Source organism: Buteo buteo, chromosome 4 (genome assembly GCF_964188355.1).
Source record: "Buteo buteo chromosome 4, bButBut1.hap1.1, whole genome shotgun sequence".
Lineage (NCBI taxonomy): Eukaryota > Metazoa > Chordata > Aves > Accipitriformes > Accipitridae > Buteo > Buteo buteo.
The window spans coordinates 11,053,167-11,067,201 of NC_134174.1; the positions used below are offsets into that span (position 1 = coordinate 11,053,167).

General features: G+C 35.5%; 1 protein-coding gene across 5 annotated transcripts in view; it reads left to right on the plus strand.

Annotated features, from left to right (window-relative positions):
- CACNA2D1 (calcium voltage-gated channel auxiliary subunit alpha2delta 1) overlaps positions 1 to 14,035 on the plus strand; it is a 431,292-nt gene that overhangs the window by 215,484 nt on the left and 201,773 nt on the right. For all 5 annotated transcript variants that reach the window (XM_075024734.1, XM_075024736.1, XM_075024735.1 and 2 more), the window contains exon 5: positions 12,750 to 12,794. In XM_075024734.1, the coding sequence (XP_074880835.1) occupies positions 12,750 to 12,794 (45 nt within the window). The remainder of the gene's footprint in view (positions 1 to 12,749; positions 12,795 to 14,035) is intronic.

Sequence of the window (14,035 nt, forward strand, 5' to 3'; positions counted from 1 at the left end):
TGATAGAAATTTTGTTTTAAAAATAGACACAAGCATTTATCCTCAGGTTCTAGGTTGTGGAGTTTGAGTTGATGAAGGTCCAGAGAGATATCCGAGGGACTGCTGACCTCAGCGCACAGCTGGGTTTGGATACGCCTTGGAATATACCTGATGGCTTCAGTCACCATTATGGATCACTGAGAAGCTAGACTCTTGAGTTTTTACTCCACTGTAGTGTAATATGCCTAAAGTTTGATTCCTTTTAAATATTTTGAAACCACTGACTGCAACATTCCTAAACACGATCTTTTTGTTGGCTATAATCAATAGAACAAAGTAGCAATGTAACAGATGTAAACTCGTTTTCTTTGAGACAAATTGTATTGTAGGTTTGCCCATTACTTGTGTCATGGTTTAACCCCAGCCAGCAACTAAGTGCCACGCAGCTGCTCACTCACTTCCCCCTCACCCAGTGGGAAGGGGGAGAAAATCAGGAAAAGAAGTAAAACTCATGGGTTGAGATAAGAATGGTTTAATAGAACAGAAGAAACTAATAATGATAATACTAATAAAATGAGAATAGTACTAATAAAAGGATTGGAATATACAAGTGATGCATAATGCAATTGCTCACCACCTGCTGATCAATGCCCAGTTAGTGCCCGAGTGGCGATCCCCCCACCCCCATTCCCCCCAGTTTATATACTGGGCATGACATCGCATGGTATGGAATACCCCTTTGGCCAGTTTGGGTCAGCTGCCCTGGCTGTGTCCCCTCCCAACTCCTTGTGCCCCTCCAGCCTTCTTGCTGGCTGGGCATCAGAAGCTGAAAAATCCTTGACTTTAAACATTACTTAGCAACAACTGAAAACATCAGTGTGCTGTCAACATTCTTCTCATACCTAGCTCAAAAATGTAGCACTGTACCAGCTGCTAGGAAGACAATTAACTCTATCCCAGCTGAAACCAGGACAACTGGCTGAAAAATAATTTCCTCAGGGGTTTTTGCAGGTTTGTTGGAGTCGGACAACTGGCGTATTTCCCTATATTCTGTTATGATAGTGCAATAGTTGTAGCCTAGTTCACTACATCCTAGCACCTACTTAAGTATGAATTCAGAATGCCAATTTCCTGTGAACCTGATATAAACTCATGTCCAAACTGTTTAACTAGGCTCCTGTACTATACTGGTCCCAATATTTACAATCTGGATAATATGCAATCAGTTTAGACTATTTATTTATTTATTTATTTATTTTATTTTTATGTTCTTTCATCAACTAAAGGAAGTAATACTGAATAAATTAAAATAAACATACTTTGCTGCTTTAATTAAACAGATCAGATAGTGTGATATAGAGGTTAATTAGCTGCTAACAAATTAATTTCATTTTCCCACCTGGAAATCTGCTTTGTAATCGATTGCATTTTGCCTTATAAAAAGAAGCCATTCACAGTTGCTTATACTTTGAGGAAGTTACTGTGATGAGATTAGCAATTTCCTGAACCTTTTGGAAGAATATATTTAGCAAAATTAAAAAGGATTTAAAAGATTTTTGTCTCTCGGGGTTGTCTCTTGCTTTTGACTTAGAGGACTGGAGGAGGAAGATAGGAGATGGTTGTTTGGATCACTTTAGATAGAGTAGCCAGTTCTTTTAAACTCTGTCACTCTAGAAGTCTCCTTTTTATTTTCTTCCCTGTTCATTTGTAACACATGCAAGTACATAATATCCTAGATTTTTTTGTCATTCTTTGGGGAGATGGTAAGAATATTGAGGGAGGTTTGGCTGGTAGGAGAAAGAGAATAACGTTTTGAATTGTTGCCTGTCCACCTCCTAGCTCTAGACCAGAGGCATGTTATAAATCTTTCTTCTACTTGAATGGAAGTGGATATTGATTCTTGGTGTTTGTATCCATTGAGGCTATAGTAATCTTATTTGTGAGTTTCTATTCATAACATGAAACACATGTCCATATTGGGGTTGTTCCAGAGTCTGTTTGGTTGACTTCAATGAGTTTTGGCTCAGACTGAAATAAAATGGTTTGAAAAAGTCTTTGGAATGTACTGTGGACTGAAGTGAGTTGTGTGCAAAGTTGATGGTATTTGCTACCTTGCCTCTATATCATATTTTTCTTCTTAAAAAAAAAAAAAAATCCACAATGTTTAAAATTGCCAAACAGTAATTAAAAAAAATTGGTAGAGGAGACTAAAGCCATTTCAACACTGTTTTCAAGTGGCTGCAGGACTATGCAATCAAATAATCAACTCTTAGAGTAATGGGGATGATATAAGAGCAAAAGCTTCTTATCCTGCCCCACTGGTTACTACTAATATGGTTTGTATCAGGGATCCTGCCACTGGTTCTTTGAATCTTCAGCATAAAGAGATTCAGAGCTGAAGCTTTATTAATGCCTGTAGCCTTATTTTTGTCATATAGAGCTGTTTTACTGAATATTCCCTTTCAAAGATGGAAATAACTGCCTATCCCAAGAGATTTTCTCCATAGTCTTACCTTATATGTGGAGCTCCTGGCTGGTAGTTAAGCTACTGGGTACACATAGGATGGAAGTAAGCAAATAATGCATAGTGTTTCTAAAATTAATTGGTTCTTTTTACTTGAGAGAAAACCAAAACCGAAACACACAAACAGATTGCAGACTGCCAGAGAAACAGCAGTCTTTCCCAATACAAAGCCTGTTTCTCTGTTTCTCCTCTCCCATTAAAGTCTGCAGGGGAAATTAAATTTCAGAAATGACAGATTTCTCCATCTGCTCAAGACAGGCACTTTCCTCACTTTGATCTGCTGAAAATAAATAAATAAGTATAAAACCTAATGGCTTTGAAGCTTAAGTCCTGCTGCCAATGGATGCCCTCATCCTTCTTCCCAAGTTATTATAGACTTGTGGTGCTTACCTTACTAAACTCCTCTCTTCTCTGAAAAAGTGAACAAAACAATTATTTATGGAAATGTTTAATTTATTGTCTAAGACGTGTAGGTTTAATTAGAGTACACATCTGTCCTCTAGCCTGTTGCTGTTGGTATCTGTAGTGTCAGGGTTTCAGTTCAACATGAAAGTGAGCAGTAACCAGGAGGTAAAAGGTTACATAGCCAACTGGAGACAGATAGCTTGATCGTCTTAGGTACAGGGAACCTTATATTAACATGTGCAGTATTTCTTAGAAAAAGAAATATACTCTGTAACAATTCTGTTCTAAGAACAAAGTCTTCCATTTGAATTAGCCTTGGTAGGCTTGAAGGCACTGCCAGCTTGCGATTCCATTTTGTAGGTACATACAAGTTCCCATTCACTGAATGTTGTACCAGTATGAAGGTGATTGATGAACATAACAAGAAAAAAGTCTTCTATTGGAGGAGCATTGCAGGAGAATCCTGGAAGTCTAAAGGTGTAAAATGATGTGCTTTTGGCATGTGTCCCCATATACAGTCACTATGTTGTGCTGAATTGTAGCTGTAGCGTAGTACGTGGTTAATGTTTGCGTATACTCTTGCATAGTGATGTTTGTGGTTTTACTGTAGATCGAAATATTATCCTTGGAGAGAAATCTTCAGTTTGACTAACTAAAGCAACAGTCATTCTGTGATATATTCAGCAATACCAGAGAGTAATACCAATGTGGTTTTGCATCATTAAATCTTCAGTCACTAATTCTTTATTCCTGCATGAAGTATTTGGCCTTTGATATTTTGCAATTAAAAAAATACTTAATTGGTTGCCACATTTGATTTGTTTAGTTCACCAGTTGCACTAAAAAAATGAGATTAAGAAAAAAAGATCCACAAAGTTAAAAACAATTTATAAAGAAAAAGACTATCCATACCAGTAGGCAAATTAACAAAATTCCATTGTTATATTACCAATTATCTGCATGTACAACAGAGATTGCCTTCTGATTGGAGGCCACTGAGCTATAAGATGTCTTTATGCAGAAATTATTCATGGAGTATGTTGTATTATTTCAGGAGAACAGACAGCTCTGTAGATTCTGCTTCAGGTGTTTCTGAAGTGTATTTCGCATCACCTGGTGGGCTGTACTGCATTTAACCTGACACATTCAACCACTTCTGTCTTTTAATTCTGCAGTCAAATTGCAGTTAGTACTTAAAATACATTCTTAATTTTTTCAGGATTTATCATCCTGACAGCTTAACTAGTCCAATGGCAGTTTCTTATAACAATTCTTATGGTGAAAATTATCTGAAAATTGGGAAGTTTTGTTTGACATGGAAAAGTTTTTCCTATTCTTTACAATTTCTATGATCAATTCTAGAGATTTGAAGACAGGAGTACTCTTTCTAGTATATTTTATGCTTCTTTTTGAGGCTGTGCTTGCAACCTTGATACTCTTCACTACTTCTCTTTTTTTCTAAGTAAATGTATAATGTAACATAATACATTATGGGGGAAAAATAAAAAAGCTCTACTAATTGTAACCTGTAAAAAATAGCAGGGTTTTCTCCTGAGCTTTGAATGTGATATAAAAAATTTCTTACTCAGCTTTACTGTTTATAATTTGCACAAGACAAATTAAATCAACGGTGGTTAAAATCAGCATGTAATTGGATATGGTCACAGTGAGGGAAGGAACACGAGACAACATGCCACTGTGAAGGTCATGTCATGAAGTGGACCAAGCAATGGATGGGCTGTAGCAGTGCAAACTTAGCACACACACTCCCCGTGCACAAAGTTAGCTTGAGACCTGCCTGGGCCATGGTGCCAGTGAGTCAGCAGAGCCCAGCCTGGGGTACGTGGGATGCTTGCTCTGGCCACTCTCAGTTCTGGGCTCTGGGCAGTGGCTTGGCACTGCTGCCGGCTGGTTCCACCTTGATGCTTGGCTTTTCTGGCATGTTAAACATCCACGTGGCAACGTTTCCCTACAGTCTCTGTTACTGGGGGTTTTATAGACAGGTGTCACAGGATGCCCATCAAATCAGTCGATGACATTATCATGTTTTTCCAGCATCTCAGGTGTTCTCTTGTCATTCACTGGTGCACAGCCTGTACTGAGGATCGTTACACTCACTCCTTGTTTGCACTGCCATGTGTGCCATAGCTCACCACACTCAGCCTTGTGCCCTTGGCCGTGGCTTGTTGTACGTGGCTCTTGATCAAGTTCATGATGCTCCCACGAGCTGTAAGTATTCAGAAGCTGTAATAGCATAACATATGATCTCCTGTAACACATATTTACTGTTAAAAGTATTTTCATATTGTGCCTGCCTTAAGCCATCAAAAATACCATGATTTGGTAAAATACCTTATCTCTCAACCGGAGTCCAGTGTATATAGGATATGCATTTAAATAGGTTTTGCATTTTTAAAATACATACTATCTTAATGTATTTCTTCACAAAAATTTCAGATTTGAATTTTTCAGTTTAATTTTCACTGTATAAGTTTCTGAGTTTTATCTGGACCATTTGCATTAAACGTATTTCACAAAATATATCATCAGTCAAAGTGAGGAAGCAAATGTTTTTGCTATATGGTATTCTCTAATGCAGAATTCAGAGTTCAGAATAATGTTCATCATAATTTTTCTAAATAGGAAAGCCCTATAACTATACTATTCACATGGTCGGGAGAAAGGAAGGAGGGGGAAGAGGGGGTGAGAACAGAGCAAGTGTCCATTCCATTTGCTAATTGTGACTTAATTGATCTAATATATTTGGCTGTCATTGATTATTACATGTTGAAAAGAATGATGTATTCAATGATAGGAAGTAGCTCAAGTTGCAGGGGTGAGAGGCTTCAGTTTATGGGTCCTGACTCTGTGAAAGTGCGAAGTAGGGTCCAAACTTCTCAGAGCTGTGAAATCTGAGGTACTTCAAAGGTCCTTATAGAAATAGGGTATTAAGGTACCTAGAGAATATTAATGTTGGAAACTCAAGTACTTCCAGACTTTTAGATTCTTCCAAATTTAGACTTCAATGAACTTTTTCATTATCCCAGTTTTTAACTCAGATGCCTAAATTCTGTCTGCCATCAGCATTGCTATCTTTGGATCTAGCCTCAGGTAAAAATCCCTCAGAATTGATGTCAAGGACTTGAAAGTGCATTTTTCATATAGTGTATTTTTATCTGTAATCTGTATCTGTACATTACTCTTATCTGATAAGTTATCTGTTTCTATGAGGGTTGAATGTTTTAGTCCCCCTGTCTAGCATGCAGATGATCAATAAATTACTAATTTTATTTATCACTCTGATGCATCTGTGAATGGTCCAGTGATTCTCTCATGAAAACTATCTAGAAATTTGAAGCTTTCCAGACTGATAATTTCAGTGAAAAAATAACCTCTAAATGAATGCTGAATAAGTCGCTCTTTCTCACCTTTTAAAAGAAAGTGTATTCTATGACAAAGAGCATGCAGCACCTTTAATCCTCCTTTATGTTATTTCCTGTAATCTTCACCTTCATCTTGATGTTGCAATTATTAGTCTCAGTAGAATCTTGAGAAAAGCCCTTTACACAAATCCGATGAAGAAGGCTTATCATAAATTATGGTGCAGACCTGGAAGTTTTTAATTAGTGTATGAAATTTAACATTCTGAGAAAGTAGTTCTTTGATCAAATTATGTTTTGGGGAAAAACATCTAACCTAAGTGACTCATTTGCCCATATTATGGATAATATGGGGAAATATTCCTAAACTGGGATATTATTGAACTTTTTGATATTTGTCTTTTTTTTATTAAAAATTGTTTGATTTTTAAAAGATCTTGTTTCTAAGTCCTGTTTCAAGGTCCTGTTTTAAATGCACTTTCCCACCCATTTCTTACAGCCCATGTTGAGACACAGTAATTTCAACTAATTTACTATATTGCTTGACTTTGCATTCACTTTAAACACAGGAGATAAATGAATATTTCTACTCATGGATAATGAAGGGGGAAAAAAAAGTTATTGGCTGGTAATCCCCTTACTTTACCTGTACCATTTCACTTACATAAAATTACAAAACTATAACAAAAGAGGTTGTATAGTTGGCATTCTTTCCTTTTTTCCCTATTTGCAGGCTTTTATTCCCTAAAGTTATTCTCTTTAGAAATAAATGTTATTTTTTATTTGTGGGAGGCCATATTTAGCTTTCTTTTCTGAAGAGTCTAATTGTGCCTTAAATTGCGTGTCAGACTATATAAGGGATTAAACTAAAACTACTTGGTTTATTTGTCATAGGATTTATTAGGTTGGGTTTAAATCTTATTTACCCTAAAGGTATTAGAGTGAACTTTTTAAAATGCACATCTTTATCCAAGAAGATACAAGAAAATGGTTTTGTTTTTTTTTTTAAATTAAAGCAGGTGGATTTTACCAACACTTAATGACATGTGGTTTTTTGCATTTACAATAATTTCATCTGGTATCTTTATGAAAGATGAAATAAACTTGTATTATTAGTTTTTTTATTGCTGCATGCTGAAGCAGCAAGACTCCCAGTTCTTCCACTAGCGTTCTATGTCTTTTCAAAGTATGTGGGATTAATATGATTTTAAAATATTCTCCAAATTTGTATGTGTAATTCTAAGAACTTATTTTTAAACTGAACAGTCAAAATCAGGTATATATTTGTAATATGGTTTGGTTTTTCTCAGTTTTTGATTTTTTACTCTACCTCATTACCTGCACAACAAAAGAATCCTTGTAGGTATCACTACTAGCAGGTTAACTACAATATAAAGGAGCTTTATACATTGCCGCTTTTTGGTTGCTTTAGCACATTTTGTATAAAATACTTACAAGTCATGGGAATTATGCTGTTTTTAAAAAAATCAAATAATCATATCTGGCCTTAATTTCAGATTTTAAAACATACACCAATAATTATGCAGTAATTTATATTTGCAATTTTATCCACTAGACTAATTTTAGGTTTGCCACCAGTGTTTCATTGATTAGAATGTTTGAAGTATGGAGACCTTTAACAAAAACTCTTCTGTTTGTTTTTTTTGTTTGTTTGGTTGTTTTTTTTTTTTTTCTGAGGGAGTTTTTATCTTCTAGCATCTCTGTAGCAAATAAGGTCATGAAAAAGAGTGTTATTTTTCCTTTCACATTTTCTCCGCAATTGTTTTGAAACTGCTGTGTTTAGGAAAAATGGGTGATGGTGATGTCTGTCTCAACTAACACATTACATTGACTTCTTACCCTACGAAAAGCTGTGAAAAACTGTTTTCTCCCTCTCCTCCTATTTTTTTTTTAAAATAACTCATTTATTTTCAGGTAGTTCATTATAGTGTCTCACAAAGTTGTAGAATTCATTTCAGGCCTTCAGTCTCCCCTGCATGCCTAACACCATTTGGGGCCACATCACAGGATCTAAGTTATGTAGAGTCTGTAGGAAGCCTCACGTACAGACCTGAGGGCATGAGTAATCATAATCACAGCTTCAGTGAAAGCAACATTTCTGATTAGATAGTATTGGATGTTTGTTGAAAATCTTCAGATTTCCAGTATCTATTTTTTTTTTCTTTTCTGAATGAAATGCAAACATCTCTTGTGTAAAAGCAGATACTTCAGAAATCACATGTACAATATTTCCATCGAAGACGAGTCTTGACCAAGTTGATAGGGTCCATATTTCATGGAAAATTCTTGGAAGTCTAGCATTGGATTTACGGAGCAGATTTTCCTACAGAAGCCATTATGTGGCAATGATGACAAGGAGCTTTCATCTTTGGCACTTGGTAGAGTAAAGGAGGATATATAGCTTTTACAAACAAAACGACATAGCTATATTATCACAATTTACGTAATTATCTGTAGAGTCAGATATGTCTTGTTGCAATGTAGTACCTTTGTGTTGTTCTTGAAAGAATTTGATTGGTGTATTGGATTTGTGTGGCAAGGTTTTGGTAGCAGAGCAGGGGGGCTACAGAGGTGGCTTCTGTGAGAAGCTGCTAGAAGCTTCTCCCATGTCCGACAGAGCCAATGCCAGCCGGCTCCAAGACGGACCTGCCGCTGGCCAAGGCCGAGCCCATCAGTGATGGTGGTAGCACCTCTGGGAGAACAGATTTAAGACAGGGAAAAAAAAAAGTTGGTGGGGCACAGAAACTGCAGCCAGAGAGAGGAGTGAGAACATGTGAGTGAAACAGCCCTGCAGACCCCCAGGTCAGCTGAGGAGGGGAGTGATAGATGCACATCTGGCATCCAGCCAGGGTCATCCCACCACAATTTGAAAAAAATATTATTTCTTGTGAGGACAAGCCAACTTCAGCTCCATTCATATAAACCCGAGTTGAGATTAGGCATTTAACTAGTCAAATCAATAGACTGTGTCTGTAAACTTGCTCCATAGAGAATCAAAATGAGAGTGTAAGTTAGTGTTGGTATGAATCCAAATTTCATCTGCAGATGTTCTGAAAGATTTTATTTTCCCATGCTTTTCTTCTACTTGATGAATCTATGTGTTTCTTCAAATCTCTAGACATAGAGATCATAGAGACCAGAAACTTTGGATTCTGTGTGGTGACACTTAGGAAGTTATTAATACTACCCAATATGTAGTATTTCCCTTGGAACTGTTTTATATGCAAAGCTGGGAAACAAAGTACTATTGAAATGAAAAGCAATATAAAGACAATGGAACAATCTAACTTCAGCAGATAACAATATCAATGAAAGTATGGAAGAAAAAAGATTAGTAGGGTAGAATAGGAGAAAATAGTAAGAGTCACAAATAAAACATTTATGACCTTGTCCTTAATGTAATTTTTATATGCCTTGCATATCCTTGTCAGATGCTGAAACTGTTTGCTTTGAAGGAGGAATTAATGGTGGTGAAAACTACCCTTCACCTTTCCAACTGCATACCTTTTGTAAACTTGTAAACTGATAGTATGCTAAAGTCTCTCATTTATGTGTATGGTCTTCTAAAGTCATTCTTCCATAAATTCAGCTCCAGGACTGTCTTACTAAATCCGTTAATTCATGAACAGAAGTAACAGTGAGTATTTACCACTCTCTCTCATAGCATTACTGGGTAAAGAACAAAAATAAATATCTAGGATATTTGCATTGTATCTTAGGCTTGCTGAATAAGTGTACAGTATTACCTGATGGCAGAAGTGTATAACAGTGGGAAGATTCAAATTCTTTGTGTCAAGAAGTTAATAAATAACTAAACTACTTGCTTGAGAACCAGCAACAAGGCAATTTGTTCCTGTCAGCTAGAAGTGGTTAAATTATGAAAAATTGTCCTCTAAAAATCTAACTGATCCATGAATATAATTTGTGAACTATACAGCATTCAGTGTGTTGTAGCAATGTGTATGTCATATTTTCTATATTAAAAGTAGTGAGATATGACCAATGTCAGTGTTAGCTTATGCATTATATAGGTGATATCTCCAGGCAGGGTAATGAACTACGTGAATAGCCTAACAAAATATGTAATTCATTTGGGGGGGTGGGGATGGTTATCTTAATTAACTTGTAAATGTGTCATGTTTCTGAAACTTGATTCTTTAATAGGTGATTTAAAAAATACTGTTTAGTCCAGTAGAAGTAGATAGCAATACTATGCCACCTTCGATCAATTTAAACAAATAAATATAAATATAAAAGACAGGGGAAAATATAATTGTGACAATAAAGAATCATTTTGTTTAAGTAGATAAACAGAATTGTATGCATAGAGGACAGTGTTAAAAATTCTATGCATTAAATGATTCTATGACAAGGTGTACTGTTAGGGTAAACTCGAATAATGGGAAAGGAGTGGGGAAATAAACTGGTATCTAGATGAGAGTCAATACAAGAGAAGGCCTAATAGAGTTGTGTTTTATGAAAATGTTCCTTTTTAAAATGAAACCACAAACCAAAAACTATATAAACATAATATCCAGATAAGTATGTCTGTATTGCTTTTCCTGGTCTCATTTTTCCCAAAACAAAAGCTTCCAGGAAAGAGATTGCAGGGGAGGTGCTCTGACATGACATGACATAAGGGGGTGTGGTGAAAGAAGTATTCTTTTCCCCTGCCTTCTGACATGAAACAACATTTTTTTTTTAAATTGAACAGATCATCTTGTGATGAAAACAGTTCTGCTAACATTTCCAGCTAGTACCACTCAGAGTTGGAGCCTTTGCAGTTTTAAATGTTGCCTGCTAAAGAATCACATGGCTTTTTGAACAGATCAAATTATTTACAGAACAGTTATTTTGCACACAACCATGTACAAAGTAAAGAGGATCTGAAGAAAATTGAACTTTTGCCTCTTCCAACTTACTTGAAAGCTTCCACAAGCATTACGTGGTCTTTTCTTCACAATAATCAAGTGAATAAGAAATTAGCTTTGGTCTTTAATGATGAAAGGAATTTCCTCATGTGTCTGTAACACACAGAGGTCTGGCTTAGTTACCCAGATACTGGTACAAAACCGACTGACCTGTCGTGATGGAAAAGTAGAAAAGTGCATTTTGAAGGAAAAGGAAAGAGTTAATAGCATTTACCTCAAAATGGCATTTAGGTCATCTGTAATATATTTCATGTTTGGATCTCAAAAAGGTCACAAAGGAGAATGAACGATGTCGTTATTTATGAAGTGAGGAAAATGGTGGTTTATAAACATGAACTGCATTACCTTGTAGCACGTCATGGTGCTTTTTTAGTGCAAGTAATAATTGTCGTTGGCTTACCCACTTGAAAAATGATTACTGAAATAATTTTTTCCTGTTGGTATTTATAAAAGAAAAAACATTTTTTGTGGTCAACTTTTAATTTAGATATATAAATTGAAAGGTATTACCATAAACAGAACTGAAAATATAAATTAAGGTTATTTTTGGAGGTTAACAGCAATCACCTATTTTAAACAAGCTGCTGGACATGAAAAAAATTACCTTCTTCTCCTTTTCTTTATTTATTCAAAATCTGTAATGGGACTTAAAAAAATGCTATGTACATATATGTGTCTATTTCATACAGAAATGTACATAACAATTGCTTACTTTCATTCAAAAAAGTAAAGAGCACATTACAGCAATTCTATTTAGTGGAAAGCTACTACAGTGAACCTAGATCTTTAAGGCTTTTAAACGCTTCAGAAATATTTCAAGAGGAAACAATACTGTATTCCATAGGAAATACCCCAATTTTCAAACTGCTGTAGATGTTACACTGAATGAAGCTTCTGACTGATTCTGTGACGGAAACTAGTCATCTTCTCCTTCACTGCTTTGCTTGAATTACATAGTACAGCATTTCAACACAGCTGCCAGGATCCACCCTATGCTACAACAGCCAGACTCTCCTGTCATGTATTTTCCCAGATTTTATTTTCACCATGGGAGGTGAATAAAACAATAAACCTGTGTGCAACAAATACTTAACCCACTTAGCAATGCCCATGCGTCGTTGTATCTATTGCCTGCTAGATGCCGTGGTGTATAAATCACCTAATTGCATAGTGAGAGAGTCATATGTCTGCAAAAGAAACAGCTTACAGAAGACTTTTATGAGCTCTGGATTTTGTCCAATGTTGTCTGTACTTTTCTAGCTGGCTTTTTGAGAGACTTATGTAGCTTAACAGGGAAGAAGCATTAAATGAATGTTAAAAGTTAAACACAAGCATGGGAAATATTACATGCAACAGAGAGCTAGTGAAGGTCTGATTCTGTCATATTTCAAAGATAATAATACATAAAGAAATGCAGGTTTATTTTAAAATGTATTTTAATATAAATTACTGCTAGTAAACTTTATTCTCTACTTTCAAACTAACAGAATTATTTTCTTTCTCTTACAGAATAATGATATAATCTATTACAATGCAAAAGATGATCAGAATGATGTAAGTAGTATGGTTTTTTTGTTTCATTGCCTGTAATCGTAGAGAAGTACGGGATTTAAAATATTAATGAAACTCTTAGACTAGCATTTAAGTATTTTGCAGAAGCAAGAAATCAAGAAACTTAGAAATGTCTTGAAAATTTTCCTCAAGAGCCAGATAATATTTTATGTTCTAATTCTCAAAGTCTGTCTTCCCTCATACAGTCTGAGTTGCTGATCAGGCAGGGAATGTGCTGGGAGAAAAAAAGATCCTGACAGCAGTATCATTCACTTTTTGAAATGTAATAAAATCATAATTATAGGACTGGAGAATCAAAATGATAAATATAAATAATTTACTCTGAAGGAACCATTTTCTGGCCCTATTTTCCAACCTCATATTATCTTGTTCTGTATTCTTTGTAAGAAATTTTTTACATGAGGGGAAAGCAGATGTAAAATGTTACTGAATAACTATTTTCATGCACTTTGTGATCACTCATATGACTGTAATCAGCTTTGGAGAAATTGAATATCCAGTCCCAAGATTTAGGCAAAATGTATGATATTTCAATTCCTGCTTCTACTAAAACTCTTACTTTAAATTGTTTGAAGTTTCCTATCTGGCTTTAACTATTACAAATCTTAATGTCTTGTGGGGAGAAGACAAGTTATGCTCACCTTCACTTGAGATAATACAACTGCTTGTCTTCATTATAGATTTAATTTATAAAACCATAGAAAAAATGTTGTAAATGTATTAATCAGAATTGCCAGCATGCTTCATTTGCACTTTTTAATCAAGTATTCTTTAGAGATTGATGGCATCACTATTGTAATTGATGCTTCTGCTGTAAGGCAATTAAAGAAGGTACATAGATCATGTCAAGCAGAACTGTTTGATATGCTTATATAGAGTCACGAGTTCTGGAATTCAGATACAACAAAGTCTGCCGCCCTGAGTTTTAAAATTTGCATGCTTTAAGTAAAATTCATTAAAAGTAACATAATTCTGAAAGATATTGTTCTCTTCTCATGAAATGCACTGGGATTGCAGGTGCTAATCACTTCTGGAAACAGGATTACAAAACTTAAACATTGGATTTTGAATCTAAATGTACCACATAGTGATGGTAGATTATGGTGTGAAGGAGAACGCCCTGCTGTATCTGTTATAATTAAATAGTATTGGGAAAGGTCTTGAGGTGACTACTTCTACAACACAAATTCAAATCTGTCAGGCAAGGCAGGAAGGAAATACTG